The sequence below is a fragment of the Phragmites australis genome, chromosome 16 (assembly GCF_958298935.1).
Source record: "Phragmites australis chromosome 16, lpPhrAust1.1, whole genome shotgun sequence".
Taxonomy (NCBI): domain Eukaryota; kingdom Viridiplantae; phylum Streptophyta; class Magnoliopsida; order Poales; family Poaceae; genus Phragmites; species Phragmites australis.
The window spans coordinates 25,386,936-25,403,049 of record NC_084936.1 but is presented as its reverse complement, the minus strand read 5'-3'; the positions used below and the strand labels follow the sequence as shown (position 1 = coordinate 25,403,049).

General features: G+C 42.9%; 2 protein-coding genes across 3 annotated transcripts; both read right to left on the bottom strand.

The window, feature by feature from the left end:
• Positions 1–5,708: 5,708 nt before the first annotated feature.
• LOC133895386 (carotenoid cleavage dioxygenase 8 homolog A, chloroplastic-like) lies at positions 5,709–7,213 on the bottom strand. The gene is made up of 2 exons (XM_062335675.1): positions 7,091–7,213; positions 5,709–6,358 (listed from the first exon to the last, which is right to left on the bottom strand). Exons 1-2 carry the CDS (start codon positions 7,112–7,114, stop codon positions 5,975–5,977), a joined length of 408 nt encoding a protein of 135 aa, XP_062191659.1. The 5' UTR covers positions 7,115–7,213; the 3' UTR covers positions 5,709–5,974.
• Positions 7,214–7,296: 83 nt separating this feature from the next.
• Positions 7,297–14,378, bottom strand: LOC133895385 (uncharacterized). Of its 2 annotated transcripts, XM_062335674.1 has the most exons (5): positions 13,468–14,378; positions 11,266–11,410; positions 9,545–11,191; positions 9,353–9,427; positions 7,297–8,784 (listed from the first exon to the last, which is right to left on the bottom strand). In XM_062335674.1, exons 1-5 carry the CDS (start codon positions 14,175–14,177, stop codon positions 7,951–7,953), a joined length of 3,411 nt encoding a protein of 1,136 aa, XP_062191658.1. In that variant the 5' UTR covers positions 14,178–14,378; the 3' UTR covers positions 7,297–7,950. The 2 variants fall into 2 exon arrangements, with proteins under 2 accessions (XP_062191658.1, XP_062191657.1); XM_062335673.1 differs by having other exon boundaries at positions 9,353–11,191.
• Positions 14,379–16,114: the final 1,736 nt, after the last annotated feature.

Sequence of the window (16,114 nt, the reverse complement as noted above, 5' to 3'; positions counted from 1 at the left end):
ACGTGTATGATATCATTTTTGGTGGCTCTTCTCATGCACTTGTAGTCAAGTTTGCAGAAACTATGAGTAGGGAGTTCTAGGTGTCGATGATAGGCGATGGTGGCTCTTCCTTGGGCTGCAAATTAAGCAATGCAAGCAAAATACATTCGTTGACCAAATGAAGTACACTAAGGATTTGCTGAAGAAGTTCGACATGAGCGATGCAAAGCTATTGGTGACAACGATGGCTACCTCGACCGTGCTTTATCCGGATGAAGATGGCGAGGAGGTGGACCAGCAGGAGTACAAGAGTATGATTGGCTCCCTCCTGTACCTAACGACGACAAGACCCGATATCCACTTCGCCGTCTGCTTGTGTGCTCGCTTCCGGACTTCACCGAGGACGTCTCACCGCCAAGCGATGAAACACATTCTGACGTATCTCAAGCACACTCTTGAGTATGGCCTTTGGTTTTCTGTATCCTCTTCCTTTTCTCTTCGTGGTTTTTCGGATGCGGATTTTGCTGGTTGTAGAATTGACAGGAAGAGTACCTCTGGTACTTATCATTTCTTAGGTACTTCTCTTGTGTGTTGATCTTCTCGCAAGCAATCTAGCTTTGCGCAGTCTACTGGTGAAGCTGAATATGTAGCTGTTGCTGGTTGTTGCTCACAGATTTTGTAGATGATTGCTACCTTGAGGGATTTTGGGTTAGATTTCAGGAGTGTGTCACTTTTGTCTGACAACACCAGTGCCATAATCTTAACCAATAACCTAGTTCAACACTCCAAAACTGAACAAATAGATGCGAGATTCCACTTCCTGAGAGACTACAACGAGAAGTGAGATATTGAGTTGAGATACATAGATACCTAACACCAGCTAGCCGACATCTTTACCAAGCCTCTAGATGCAACAAGTTTTGCCTTTTTGAAGGAAGAGCTTGGTGTGTGTTATCCCTATGGCATTGTGTGAGGGAGAGTTGATTTTGTACATACTCTATCTTATTTTGTTGCATTTGCATTGCATAGCATTTTTTAAGTAATCATGTTAGCAAGCTTCACTTATATATTCTTTGTATTTTCCTGTACTAGTTGTGAATTTGTGCTAAGTGTAGTGGATGTATAACAATTTATGCAAACTTAGGCTCTTATTGAAATATAGTATAAAATCTGTTGAGGAAGCTTGTCTTTTCTAAGAATGAACTTGAAATATGAACATAATCTCTTGTCACCCTTGAGTGTTTGCTTTAACTTGATCAATGCTTAAATTAGGACTAGTTCTATGAAAAGCTTGTACTAGGTCGCTTTGTTCAGTTCAGCGGATTGGTGGTCTTTAACCTTTGTGTATGTAAATGTTTATCCCATGATTAACCCTTGGGAGAGCATGTGTTCCTTTGTGTCGCAAAGGCACAACTTGTTTTGGCTTTGTAAAAATTGCATATCTTGAATCCTATGTTGAGTTAATAAAATGAATGATTAAGTTTTGAACTAAAATTGAATCCAATATTGTGGCTTAAAGCTTAATGTGGTTTGTCAAAGAAGTGAACATATGGTAGTTTAAAACTCACTTGAGGATAGTTAAATGATCAAATAAGGAAGTTAACTTGTGCTTTTTAATGTGCTAAGAATGTTATTTTTCATGTTGTCAAACTAAGGCTTGGATTGATATGTGGGTGTTTGCATAGCCCATCTGGTTGAACTTGCTTGCCTAGTTTGAATTCGATATAGCACTAGTTTCTCTAATATTTGCACTAATCATGAAACTGTGGATGCTTTTGTGGTGACATCTTTTGGATAATTGAACAACATGATCAAAACTTGCTTCACTCCCAATGCTTGTGACATGAACTCACTTCGAGACTTTGTGCGCCTTTAAGTTATTTTGTTTACTCCTCCTAGTGCTTTGATATCTTTAGTCCTTGCAAGTACTTCGTGATATATATGTGAAGCTTTGTATGCTTGCATTTCATTTGCATATTTTTTGCATGGTCTTGTATCTTTGATGTTTGTATTGTCAAAGGAGAGAAAATATGCACAAAGATATTATGCACAAATACTCAACAAAGGGGGATAAACTTGTATTTATCTAGAAATGAAAGAAAAAAAATGGAATATGTGCAATCATCAAGGTGGAGCATGTGTTTTTAGGTTTTTTGAGTTTTTCTTGCTCTTTTGAGATTTTTGGCTCGTCTTTGCCTCTCTTATGGTTTTAAAATCAGGCCTCAAATCGCCGTATTTGAGGAGGAATGGGGAGAGGATAGCAGACGGTGAGATGCCAGTGCTTGGGTTTAGGCGCAACTGAGAAGAAAGAAGGGGAAAAGAAAAGAGAAGGACGTGTCACTGCCTCTATACGTGGCACTATAGCACACCAGCACATGTTGTGTGACAGAGCCAAAGCCACATCAACTCCACGTGGGTCAGCCACGGATGCGTGCCAACGTGAAAAAACTTGTCATGCCGGTGCATGTGACGGAGCAGTAGTCATCTGCCGCACCAAGTACGTCCATGTGACCAAAAGGGTTAGATGATGCAAATATAGTTCATGACAGACTAATATTAAAATATTAGATTAAATTGGGTTAAAAAATCGGGGCTCGTTCATTTTTGCTTCATTGTAAGGTTGGACCAAGGCTGACTGTACTTCCTGATCTTTGCTCAATCATCCGGAACACTTTGGATTTAGTCTCAGTATCAATGCTCAACGAACAATCATTCTAAAGCAAAAATCGGAGGACATATAGTTGACACTGATGCACCGTTCTATTAATTGCTCGAAGACTTGGAAGTCCGTAACCCGATTGACTTCTGTTTGCAGACAATAATTAGCACAAGTTCAGTCCGGTAATTACTCTTTCGATTACGCAACTTGAGAAATGTGAGTGATGGTACTGGAGTACTTCTCAGTCCGAACGGGTGGAACGAAAGGACGACGACTTACCATCCCTAGTATTTCTTCTCCAAAAATACGTACGCTTATAATCTGCTTGCATTGCTCGTGGGAAAGTCAGAATTTCACCTCGGTGCGCATTTTCGTTTTCCCCTAGTTCAAGCTTCCTGTACAGACCCATGGCAATAACCAAATTGAGCTTCATGCTCATGGTGATGGCTGTAGTCCTGCTACTAGGGACGGCCTCCCTTGCCACAGCCGCATCTGGCGTCACCACGTGGGACACTCGTGAACAGACTTGCCACGGCGACGGGTGCCGGAGCACCATCCACCTCTCCAGGAAGGCCCTCGCCAAGACCACCAACCTCGACGCCGGCGAGGTCATGGCCACCACCGACCTACCACCTCTTGTCTCCGTGTAAGTGTATGATCAGACCCTCAACCCGCTTTGAAAATCGTGTTTTTTTTTTCCATTTCCTGAGCGAGCATGCATGTAGGCATTTACGTCGTATGCATGTTCTCTTTTTGATAATTTCCGGACCATGAACTGAATTTAAAATTAGGCCCTACATCTCCGATCTACATGAAATTTGGACAGTACAAACTATACACAAATATGCAACGTTTCCTATAAGAAATAGGTGAATTAGATACACTACCAAAAAAAAAAGAGTCATCCGTGCTTCCTCTTCACTGCCAGTTCGGAAGCTTTAGACAAAAAACCGAACTAGGAAGAACTGATAATGATAGTGATTAACACTGCCGGTTAGTAACATAAAGACAGTGATATATCACAGTCGGTTCTTGTTACAAACCGGCAATGATGTATAGTTGTCGGTTCATAATACGAACCGATAATTATATTAGCTCATCAAAAGATATGTATTTTATAACCGGTAGTGATAATGGCTATCAATGCCGATTGTGTTTATGAACCGACAGTGATACTCAAAATCCGTACTTCTTCACATGCACGACTGCTCGGCTTCTCCTAGCAACTTTAAATGTTGCTCATTCTCGCTCGCTCGCTCTCTCACTCTCGCTCGCTCAATTGCCGCCTTCCACTGCCTCCTCCGCTACCACGTCGCTCTATCCATGGATCCACTATCGCCTCCACCGCCTTCTCTAAGGATGCCTCCCTCACCTGTCTTGTCCGGGGAGGAGGAGGAGGCACCGTAGGCACGGTCATCGGATAAGGCACCCCTGACCTCAGACTCTGGTAACTTGGCGGGGTCCCTCACATCGAACAAGGTGTGGGATACATTTATGGACGAATTGCCAAAGGCGAGGAAGGCTCGGACGAGCTAGTCAGAGGAAGAGGAGGATCCGAAGGAGAAGACTGGGAACGGTGACAGCGAGGACGATGACTTCCGGTCGTGGATCGAGTATTATCTTGGCCATGGGTAGCTTGTGCGCATATAGGGTTTTGCGTGCTGTCGTAGGCATGATGATAATTTTTGATGTACAGTAAGATTAGTGTAATATGAACTCTATGAATACGGTAATTAGTAATATTAATCTTTTTTAAATTAATACATTAATACTTAACTTTTTTTTCTGAATTGAGTATCACTATCGATTTATAGCTGTAACCAGTAATGATAAGTATATACAAAATGATATAATAAGCTCAAGAAATGACAATAATAGCTTGTATCACTACCGGTTCGTGTTACAAACATGTAATGATAATAATAACGGATTATTACTACCACTTATTTACTGTCGGTTAAAAACCAATAGTAATACAGTTTTTGAACTGGCAGTGATATGTGAATCAATAGTTATAATCACGAGCAGATTGTATCAAGTAGTATCCAGGATGAAAAGTACTCGGAATTATCCAAAAACTACTCAAGAACAAGTAAAAGATGCTCGGAAAATTTTCAGAACAATCACTATATGCCCTAACAAGGTTTTGGACTCAACCTCGCACTTGACACCTCAAGGGTCCCATCTCTGTGACTTCCTCACACATAATCACGTCTTGACTCCTCATGGGTGCCGTCTCTGTGAGAAGGTGACTTCCTAACGCCATAATTATGTCGGCCCATCTACGACAACGCTAACAGAAGCGTATAAATCAATCATGCTCCATGAGCATATTCCAGTAACATCGTAGTAACAAATAGATATCATCTTAATATCATTATACTAAATCATTTGTTTTGCTAATTTCATTACTCAACTATTTTTTTTTTCATCAAACAGGATTTCACAAAAGCCAATAACAAAATGAGTCTTTTCCATCTAATGATACAATTGTAGCACATATTTTTCTTATGATACTAAGAGTTATGTCATGCATGCTTAAAGAGATCTCCAAACAGTATATCGGCATCTTAACTTCTACTGAAAACCATCATCCTTTCTGCAGATGCAACAATAAACAGTGTTGCTTTACTCTTCATTGTCTCGTCTAACACAGCTGATCATTGCTAATTACTTGTGTAAAATTTGGGGCCATATGCAGTCGAATATGCTGCACCATAGATAATGGCCGCATGACTTGCGTAGGTTGCTGTTATGGTTTTGGAGCTCGATCGTACCGGTACCGCACGTGTTTTCAGATCTACTTCCAGAGACGAGATGAGAAGGACAATGTACCAAATAATCACCATCGTTCATGTGTGTTCTGTATAGCGCACGCATGCATGATGCATGTACATGGAAAGATCGGCGGACGTCTGAACAATGTTCTATATCTGTACTAGCGATGTATGTATGAACAATATTTTGGCAAGGAACGAGCATGCCAATAAAACATGTAGCTGTCGTTCTCTCTCTCTCAAAAGAAAAAACACAGCTGTCCAAATATAAGTTACTTAAAAATTGTACGCGACTAGGCTATATGGATTCTACGAAAGAACTCCTTCCATATGATGACGTGTGTCTCCTCCCTCACTCTTTTCTTCAGTCTAGCCGTTGAATCAAAAGATGTGTAGTTAGATCAGAATCTTACGAAGACCTTTCATAGAAAAATCCTATAGAATTTGCTTCCGGTTGAATGCCCCCTCTCCTCTCGGTGTGGGGCGGCACGTACGTGTGGCAGATAGCATATTCAGCGTTGCAGCGCCGTGCTGCATTGGTGCGTGCGACCCGGCACGGTTAAGCATGTGCACGACGACGTACTTCTCCGTGACGGTGACTGAGGGCATCCACCTCAACATCGGCTCTCCTCGGCGGTCCACTCTCCCCACCACTTTCCTCTCGTTCCTCTCCTCGTGCCTCCATTCTCACCATCAGGTGGCCAGGCCGGGCAAGGTCCGGGAGCAACGTCAAGAACTCGGACTCGGTCACTACCGGATGCACGGACTGCTGTATCATCGTGCCGCTTAATCTGTCTGTGTACCTGAACTTGCCGACAGTGTCGAGCATGTCTGGGTCTATCATGACGGAGCTCTTGGTGGTCTCGGTGAGGAACATCACCCTGCCTGTGACGAGACAGATGACGATGCTCACGTAGTTCAGTAGGTTCACCGGCTTGGGGCACTGCGAGGGAAGGAAATTCTATCAGATTTTTTACCAAAAGATTTCTATAAGTTATTGATCTATACCCTTCTTTTTTAATCCAACGATTGACACGCATAACTTAGAGAAAGAAATATGACACATAATGTATATAAGAGAGAGTCTTTCTGTGAAATAATGTCTCATAAAATTTTCTTCCCACCGCGAGTACTAGCGCAGGAGCGTCCGAGTGACAGATTCAGGCGGCATGATGATTACACGGACAGATGCTTTTTTTCAGTGGAGTTCGGGCACGAACGAAGAGTCTGTGTAATCATGATGCGCGTGTACTGGCTTCTTGCTAGCTACGACTTCTGTGTGGGGAGGCACCGGCACACGTAGCTGCCGAGCCCGTCAGATTTCATCGATATACATCTTAATGTCAGAGATAGCTAGCTGCTAACTTTTAATTGAGAGTGTATTTTTTTAATATTATAACTAGTACGATTTCTTATTTGTTTTAATGAGAAGAGACGAAGAGTCAATACTTTCAAATCACTCAATACAAACGACACGAACTATATAAATTTTAAGAAATATACTCTCTTAGCTAAGAGATAATAGCTATTTATAACCATTAGAGATACCTAATTAAAAACAATAGTCAATATACGTGTGCATGATGTGCGCCGGCACCGTCGTGTCGACGTACGTATACGAGTGTCCTCGTGCCTACTAGACTGCCAAGATTCAGTTTCAGGTCGTCGTACTTACTGCGCGAATGGTTTTGCCGGCCATGTTTCCTTCAGCTTATTACTGGCTTCGGGAGCCTGTAACCGCATCCAGCAAGCCAAGCCGATTACTCACTAGAAGCTCAGATGCTCTAGCCAGGTTGGAGCCGGTGGAAAGGAGCTTCAAAAGCCTTCTTCTAGGAGTCACAAGCGAAGAGTCAAAAGTCACGCTTATCTGAAGAACTTCAGTAGGCAAAAATTGACAAAGCTTCCCCGGATTGGGGAAAAGTAACTACAATTGAAAGAATGCCTGCTCTGCCTGAGCTAAGGCGTACTTCACAGATCCACTAAGACATTGGAGTGAAGTAGAAGATTTAGTACTGATAACAAAGAGCATTCCCATCGCACCTAGAGCTCAAACAGGATAAAATCCGAGTTGCCCTAGGAATTGACATGACTTGCCAACTTGTTCTCTAACAATCAAAGCTTTACCTGTGCAACTACCTCCTTGATACTTGGAGCCAAGATAACTGCATTCTTCATGTTCCCCCTTTGTTTTGTTTTTTTTTTTGGCGAAATTGCAGAACAGCAAGAACCCAAACTTCAGCCTCTTGCAGCAGCTAACTTGCATATCCTCTCGAGTCTCCACTACAATCCAGCTCCCAGCATGCTCTTTATCTCAAGACCCAACCTTCCAGGAGTGCACCATACATTACTTACTCTTTAAATGGATCTCAAGTAGTCTACTGGATGTGCCATCATTCCATGATAGTCCACTCACCTTTGGAACAGACCAGTTCATGATAGTCCACTCACCTTCAACCCGCGGCAGACACGTGAACAAAAACCCGAGCAAGATTATTCAGATTCAGTAAGAGATGGTCAACAGCCAGCCGCTGCACCTCAAGGCTGCCACGAACCATGGTTGGGCATATTACGACCAGACATCCTATCTTTACATGTGGGGCAAATGAAGCCAAAAGAACCAGTCTGTGGCCCATCAACGGGGCCAAAATGATGGAACTGGCTGTTGCACCATATACAAACACATGTGAACATGCCTCCATTGACCATTCTTGATAAGGACAGATCCCATCCTAACTGGGCTGGAGGGCCACTTCCCATCTGTGGTGCATACCCCAACACTAGAGTTGGCTCAGGTGTGCTCACAAAATTTTGACTGGGCATTTTTCCAAACTGTGATGATACAGCAGGAGTTACAGAATTAGGTCCGGCCATGCTCCCAAACTGAGAGGATTTAGCAGGAGGTACAGAACTTGGTCGAGCCATGCTCCCAAACTGTGAGGATTCAGCAGGAGCTATAGAATTAGGCTGAGCCGTGCACCCAAACTGAGAAGATGTAACAGGAGGTACAGAATTAGGTCGAACCATGCTCCCAAACTGAGAAGATCCAGCAGGAGGTACAGAATTAGGCCGAGCCATGCTCCCAAACTGAGAGGATCCAGCAGGAGGTACAGAATTAGGTGAAGCCATGCTCCCAAACTGAGAGGATGCAGCAGGAACTAAATTAGGCCTGGCAAAGCTCCCGAACTGAGGGGATCCAGTTGGGAAAGATCTAGGTCTGGCCATGCTCCCAAACTGTGAGGATCCGGTGGGTAAAGAATTATTCTTGGCGATGCTCCCCAGCTGAGGGGATCCAGCTGCAGCCGATGTAACCTCTCCTTGACTAGAAAATATCTGCTGCTTATGGGCACCAAATCCAAGATGCAAATCACACTGTATAAAAAATTAGCAAATTATCACATGGGTGCTCAACATTAAATAAAGTCATGAATATTCATGTGGCAAAAATCACTCCATGCACTAGCGAGATCAAGCACAAAGATTTGGTAACAATACCGAACCAAAACAAGTGAAGGACTACACTAAAAGATAATCCTAATAAGCAAGTTATGAGAGCAAGATCAGGCATCAACAAAACTTCACCAACTAATGGAGCATAAACAAAATTAAACTAAAGCAAAGGACACCAAGAAAGAGCAGAAAATCAATAAAAGAACAAGATGCAATTTTCAGTAATAAACTGGAAGCCAACCATTGAACAAAGAAATCCATTCATCCAGTCATAAACAGTCACATATCACAAAAGGAATAAATCAATTAGCAAGTTTTCCATCATCTAATTATATTGCTTCATCCATATGAAACGAAAGAGACTAAGGAAAACACTTATTTAAGTGGTATAACATCAGCATGGCCCCACTAGATATTCAAAAACAAAATATTCAAAGCACTGTTAAAGAGCAGAAGAGTCACCAAAGCCTAGATATCCTGCCAAGTTTACCTGATCTTGGGTTGTACTGCTCATTGGAACATCACCAACAGATTGGACCACAGAGGACATGGTACCGAAATTGGCCTGCATAGAAATAGGAACATTGACATTCCGACTAGTATTAGATGCAGCGAGTGGGTTACAACCAGAAGAACAATTGTTATAAAGATTCTGCATCTGGTTAGTAGACTTTCCAATCACCTCATGCATAGGAACATTTGGTTCATTGTTGCCGATGGGTCTATTAACAAAAGAACCCTTCGTGCTGTTGATATCACTTCTATTAACCGAGGAACCCTTCATGCAGTTGAAATCACTTCCCTTGATTAAGTTACTGGCTGTCATAATGTTATATTCAGGTAGTGAACCATGGCTAGAAGCATTAGGTTTTATGTGAGTAAAGCTGTTATTGAATTGGGCAAAACCCCTTTCAGTGACACCACCGGTAAAGATATCATTATTATAAGCTTCAGCACCGAATCCAACTTCATTACTTGTTCTGTTCGTCATGTTATCCATTCGTTCCTTTGTATTGGATGCACGTTCTTTATCGCTATTTTTTGATTGCACTGAACTGGAAACAAAACAATCCGCCTTAGTTGCCACAGGAGAGACAGGTCGCTTGCCCAAATCAGACTGATATACCACTGCATTGTTCTTGTTACCGAAAATGCTAGCTTCAACAGCACCATTATCATTACCATAACTTGCACTGAAGCATCTGGAGGAAGCAATAGAGGTTTTGTTTGCTGTGCCAAGGGAACTAGATATTTTATAGGTTGATCCAGAACAGGACGAAACACTAGATGAACCATCATTATTATTAAAGCTGCCAGTAATGCATTTTGCAGAGAAGGATGACCGATTAGCTTCGTTATGAGCAGCTGATGTTTCATTATTTGCACTAGCAATAGGGAAGGATATTGTGTCTAGGCTTGAATTGAGATTGACATCCCTTGCTTTCACAGTGTTACTGATTTGCTTTGGAGCAGTCATTCCATGATCAATAATTTGGTTCTCATAATGATTGGCGTTCCGAAGGGTAGTAGGTCTGAAAACATGGTCACTTCCCACCTGATCATTAAACACAGTCACTTCAGCAAAGCCATTAATGCTGCCATCAGGTTGATCGTTGGAGTTAGAGGCTGTTTTTGGAACTGTTACATCACAGCGAACCAGTATATCATTTGTATATCCACATACACTTGGAGCATCTGTAATGAGATGAATCTCTTCAGGCCTACGCCAAGCTTCAATTGGCCTAATGAAATTATCTGAACAATTTGCACTAAAAAGCTCGGTAACTTCAGAGTTATTGCACCCATGTTCATTTGAACGATTGTGGTGCTGAAAGCCTGCCTCGCCAGCAGAAATCTTGTTGTTCTGTCCAGGTGATTCGGTCAACTCCTGAAGGCTAAATGAAATTTCTGCCAAGGAATCACTAACTACTTTTCCTGAACAAGCCTTATCTAAGAGTGCCTCGGGAGTTAACTCTTGATACCTTGCATGGGCTCCAACATGGCCAAAGTACCGTGATTCCTCTGCAAAGTTCTTATGGCAAATAGGGCATTCAAATTTCCCATCCTTGCCTACTACTGGTTCACCAAATTTGCCAGTCTTGCGCCTCTTAGCACTCATTTCATGAGATGACAAATGGTGCTGTGCATAGGCACTCCGATCACAAAAGGTTAAATTGCATTTCCGGCATTCATAAGCATTTAATATGTCTACATTCTTCACATTCTTATCCTGCGAATCACTGGCATAGCTGGAAAAAGTATCAGAGGCAACTGGCACGACATTTGGGTTGTCTACACTTGAACCAATTTGATGTTGAGAACCTAAAGCCTGTCACATACTCCATAAATTAAACTAGGTGAAATAAAGTACACAAAATTAAGTTTCATACACTTTAAACTTACATTATCATCACCAGCATTAGCACATAAGTGATGCTCTGATGTGCTGTCATACTGAATAGTGACTGTTTTGGCTTCTGGATACCCAAGAAGTGACATAAGGTATGCAGAAACTTCCTTGCAAGTAGAAAACTGATTTCCCTTGGGGCTAGAAAATATGGTATGCACATTTAGCTAGGTTGGAGAGTCGTATAACAATGATATGCAAAACACCAAGATTGATATGGCATGCATTTTTATATGCATCAACTGAGCAGCACATAAATAGTAGATACAGTGAAGCATATGTCTAATATCTCAAGTTCTCAACCAGAATTTCCAAGCAGCAAATATTAACAATGTTATTGACTATTGCACTTGCACATCACTTTTTAGCAACAAATGATAATAGTCTAAAAGTAGAAAAAATATAGGTGATTTTCAGAATTTTGAAGATAAATGATCAGAAATAATCTCCAGTGTTGCTATAGAAAATGGTAAATAGAAAATACAGGGTGGTAAATATGAGTGCATATGATAGAACATATTAGGGACATTTAATATGGTTAGAATATTCAAGTGTTTTGGATGCTACCGCAATCAGATATAGGAGCTAAGTATAGAAAACAGAAGGCACTATTTTGTGCTACAGACTAAGCCATGTCCTTATTCTTCACAGGCCCTCTCACTAAACAGGTGGGGGTCTGAACTGCATGTCAATGAAAGAAACTAGTGGGGCTAAAAAAATCCATGACAAATTATTATGTTCAAACCCTTCAAATATCACAGACAGCTGTCAATATAGTAAAATCCAATTATCCTGATAAGCCAGCCCAGCAATGGTTAGGTAGTGCTGTTGCTGCTGTAATGCACATACTATGCATGCATTGAAGAGTTTATAAAAAAAGGTGTGCAAAGCACAGGAGCAGATTATCAAAAGGCATAAACATTAAACGTTATTGATTACTTAAACAACAGCGGCAAATGCTGCTATACCATGACAAGCACCAACTTTTCTTTGCAGCCCAGAAAACTCAGCATTACATATAAGAAGCATTCAGTTCAGTATTCTAATAATGTTATTATCATCTAGCACATATCCCCATCATAGTTATTACAGCAGTGCAGCAACGCGCAGCGACCTACCACCTTCACATCTTTATATCGCTTATGACGTGCGGCATGGATGGCGGCGCCATACACACATCATAGTCTAGGATATTTAAGAAATTATACTGGCAAAGTAACTGTAGCACAAAAGTAATAGTCTAGGATCATTTTAATTCCTCCGGTTAATTTTCTATCACACAAGCAACATTGCACAACAACTCTATTGCCAATGGTTGGCCAAATCCATATTTGCACCCATGATCATTTGACTTTGCCTTACAGTCACTTGATCAGCCATGTTCTGCAAAAGTGTGGCCAGAACCAAAAAAATGAAAATGTTACCAATCCGGCTTGACGGCGGCAACCTAGGAGGGCGGGAGGCTGAAGCAACACAGGAAGGTGGGATGCACAGGGAGGGTGAACGAGGGGCGGATGACTTGGATCCGGGAGCAGGTCGGCAGCGACACAAGGAAGGTGGCTCAATGGCGGGCCACACAGGCGGATGGGAGGGCGACCGTCTCAGCGGTGGCAACGCAAGGAAAGGAGGCAGCTAGACTAGGGTTCACCTCGACGGAATAAACATGTCAGCGCCTTTCCACCAAATAACATGTCAGTGCCTGGCGCCCACCACAGAGCACGGAGACACCACAGAGTGCAACAACAACGCCACACCTATATGGTGGATGTCATACACTTCCACGCCATGGCGAGGAGCAATCCAATGCCACGACGCTATATCGGCACTATGGCGACGCTATATCAACGCCATAATAATTATGATCTCCATTCATGAAGCAGGCATTCGACAGGATGACAGCCAACAGGCTATGTTGAGTGAATTAATAACTCAAAGAAGCAGCCGCCCCTGATAAAATTCCAAGGTTAAGAAGCATCAATTCGTAGCACTGCCTGCCAGAGCTATCATGTATTACCAAATCGACCACTCATCTTTTGCATAACACACCATACACTACTCAGTACTACAGCATCTCTGAACAAGTAAACATCACAGCAAGTGTCAAGATTTTACCTAATATAGGACATAGTTCCGTTCCAGTTACTGATACAAACATTCGATCACTTGTAGGGAAAGAATGAGAGGGCAAAGTGGCAAACCTCACGTAGCTGAAGCAGTGCACCCAGGCGGTGCGCTCCTTCCGCTTGAGCCCAAGCTGCAGCTTCCAGCAGCGGGGCAGGTGATCCCCAAAGAACGACGCATCCACAAACTTCCTCCGCCGCCTCTGACTCACCCACTGCCCCGCCACGCTAGCGATGAACCCAAACAGCTCAGTCTCCGAGACCATCCCGGCCGTACGCCTCCGCAACTCCGCGTCGTACGGGTCCACCATCCCCGCAAGCCTCACCAGGTCAACAGAGATCCCCTTGGAGTTCGTGGTCTCCCGGTCGGGGTCGGGGGGCGGAGACCGCGGCGGCGAAGGGGATGTCTCGGTTAGGGCTAGGGTTTGGGGCTCGGGAGGTGGCGGGAGGGAAGGGTCGTCGGGGGCGAAGAGGAGGCGGAGGTGGTAGGCGACGAGGCGGCTATCGGGGTCGTTGCGCGCCGAGGACGGCGGGGCGGAGGAAGGGGAGGTGGGGTGGGCGGACGCGGAGGAGGAGGAGGCGGCGGCGAGGCGGAGGCGGGAGAAGGTCTGCTTCCGGGAACCCGCGCTCTCATTGAAGACGGCGCGGTCGATCTTGTGGGGCGGGAGGGGGTCGGCGTCGGGGCAGCTCCGCGGGGCTACGGCGTGGGCGGAGGCGGCGGCAAGCGCGTCCAGGTCGGACTGCGATAGCGCGCGGAGGTCCACCACGGGGAGCATCTCCGTTGCCATTGCCTGCTGCTCCGCCGGGCGCGGTCGCGGTTGGGGATTCGAGCAGGATGAGGCGACCCCCGGCGGCGGCGGCGGCGGCGGAGGGGACCGATCCGAGCGTGTCGCTCGCCGAGGAGACGAGTGGTGTATCGGGTTGGTCGCCACTCACACTGAGGCTCCACTCACACTGAGCTGTTTCGGGTGAGCCAGGCGGCCGTTGAATCCGAGCGGAAGCCGAGGAGGACTTGAGGAGTGCAGTGTGGGGCGCATGAAATGGAGGCTTGTGGGCTTCAGTTGGGCCGACGTGCGTTTCCGCCTTATAGGCTTGGGCAAAACTTTTTTATTTATATATTTTTTATTTCTAAAAATTCCAAAAATATACTACTGTTGGCCGTTAACGGGTGATAAAAATATGTTGCCCCTTCAATGAGTAATAGGTCTACTGGCACGCCCAGAGATAGACTCATATTATACGTGGAGGATATATAGAATACTTGATAATTTTTCGTTTTTCAATGATATATTATAGATACTACCTAATTCAATAAATAAGATATTTAAACTTCTAATCTAACCAGTAGGATACCTAATCATTTATTCTGGATTCAATACTATGTGAACAGGACCGTTACTTGTGGCCCGTTGAATATTAAACATGGCCCAATCAGAGGGCGTTATTTCCTCCTGTTATCCATTCAACGGACTACAGGTATTTATAGTCTATTAGATGATTGACAGAGTATATTTCTGTTAATTTTTATAGTGGACGTACATTTTTTAAAATTTTGGAAATAAAAAATCGGCTAGGACACGAGGTCTCACAGATTGTGGCCCAACCTAGTTGCGCCTTAGCAGCGCTAATTCTTTCATGCCTGTTAAGTTTAACCACAGGCTCGCTCTAATCTCGATGGTTAAGTGTGCTCCACTCATAAGTACCCTCATCCAAATACTCCGTAATCAACTGTTGCAAGAGATATACTTGTAGTAATACTAATACATATAAGCAAGGTCACCACTCATGATTATTCAAACTTCTTGTCTCTTACTAGAATACTAGAATATTGATGGGGAGTTGATAATTAAATAATTAAGAATTTACTAGAAATATAGTATATCTTGAAGATTGATCATCATCGTACACAAATTCTCTATCTGATAGGGTAGGTTTCATAACATCCATAAGATAAATACGCATGTGATAATATTCCAGACAGTTTATCATATTCTATATATAAATCATCTCTAGATTAGGAACAGGGCATCTAGATATTCAAAAATAATACAATCAATAAAGATTATACCTAGAAAATCCAAATACATTATTTACCCCGACCCGACTATATAAGAAGGGGATGGAGTATGTACAAGGAGTGGAGGGAGAAAATATTATCAATGAGTCGAGAGTAGATTGAGCCAAGAGAACCGAGATACACCGGAAGCCGTATAAGCAATACGAAATAAGCCTAGCCGGATAGAAACATAACCAACCCATTGAGATTTTCAGCCATGAATAGATTCATCCGACAATAACTTTGGATTTAGAACACGAGTGAACTAACCGAGATTGTTAGGATTGAATCTAGACACAGACCCATTATAATTGTTTCTCCTGAGATTATTAAGGCAAAACATAACATGGGGCCATTATACTAATAGAGAAATAAATCTATATAAAATCCTATATTCTCATTTTTTTTAATACATCCAGTAGATGACTAGATATCCAAACTTTAAGTAAGTATTTATATCACCGACTTTACTAATCATCGATAAATCTACTTCTCCAAAATGGTAAGAAAATCCATGAAAAAACCAGGAGCGGATCCAACATATAATCATTGGTGTCAAGTGACACCAATGACTTACTACTAACACTAGGTTAAACGCTAGTATAAATTGCAAATACACTTATAAATAAGTAATGAACTTATGTTCTAATAGGAGTGACACCAATAATA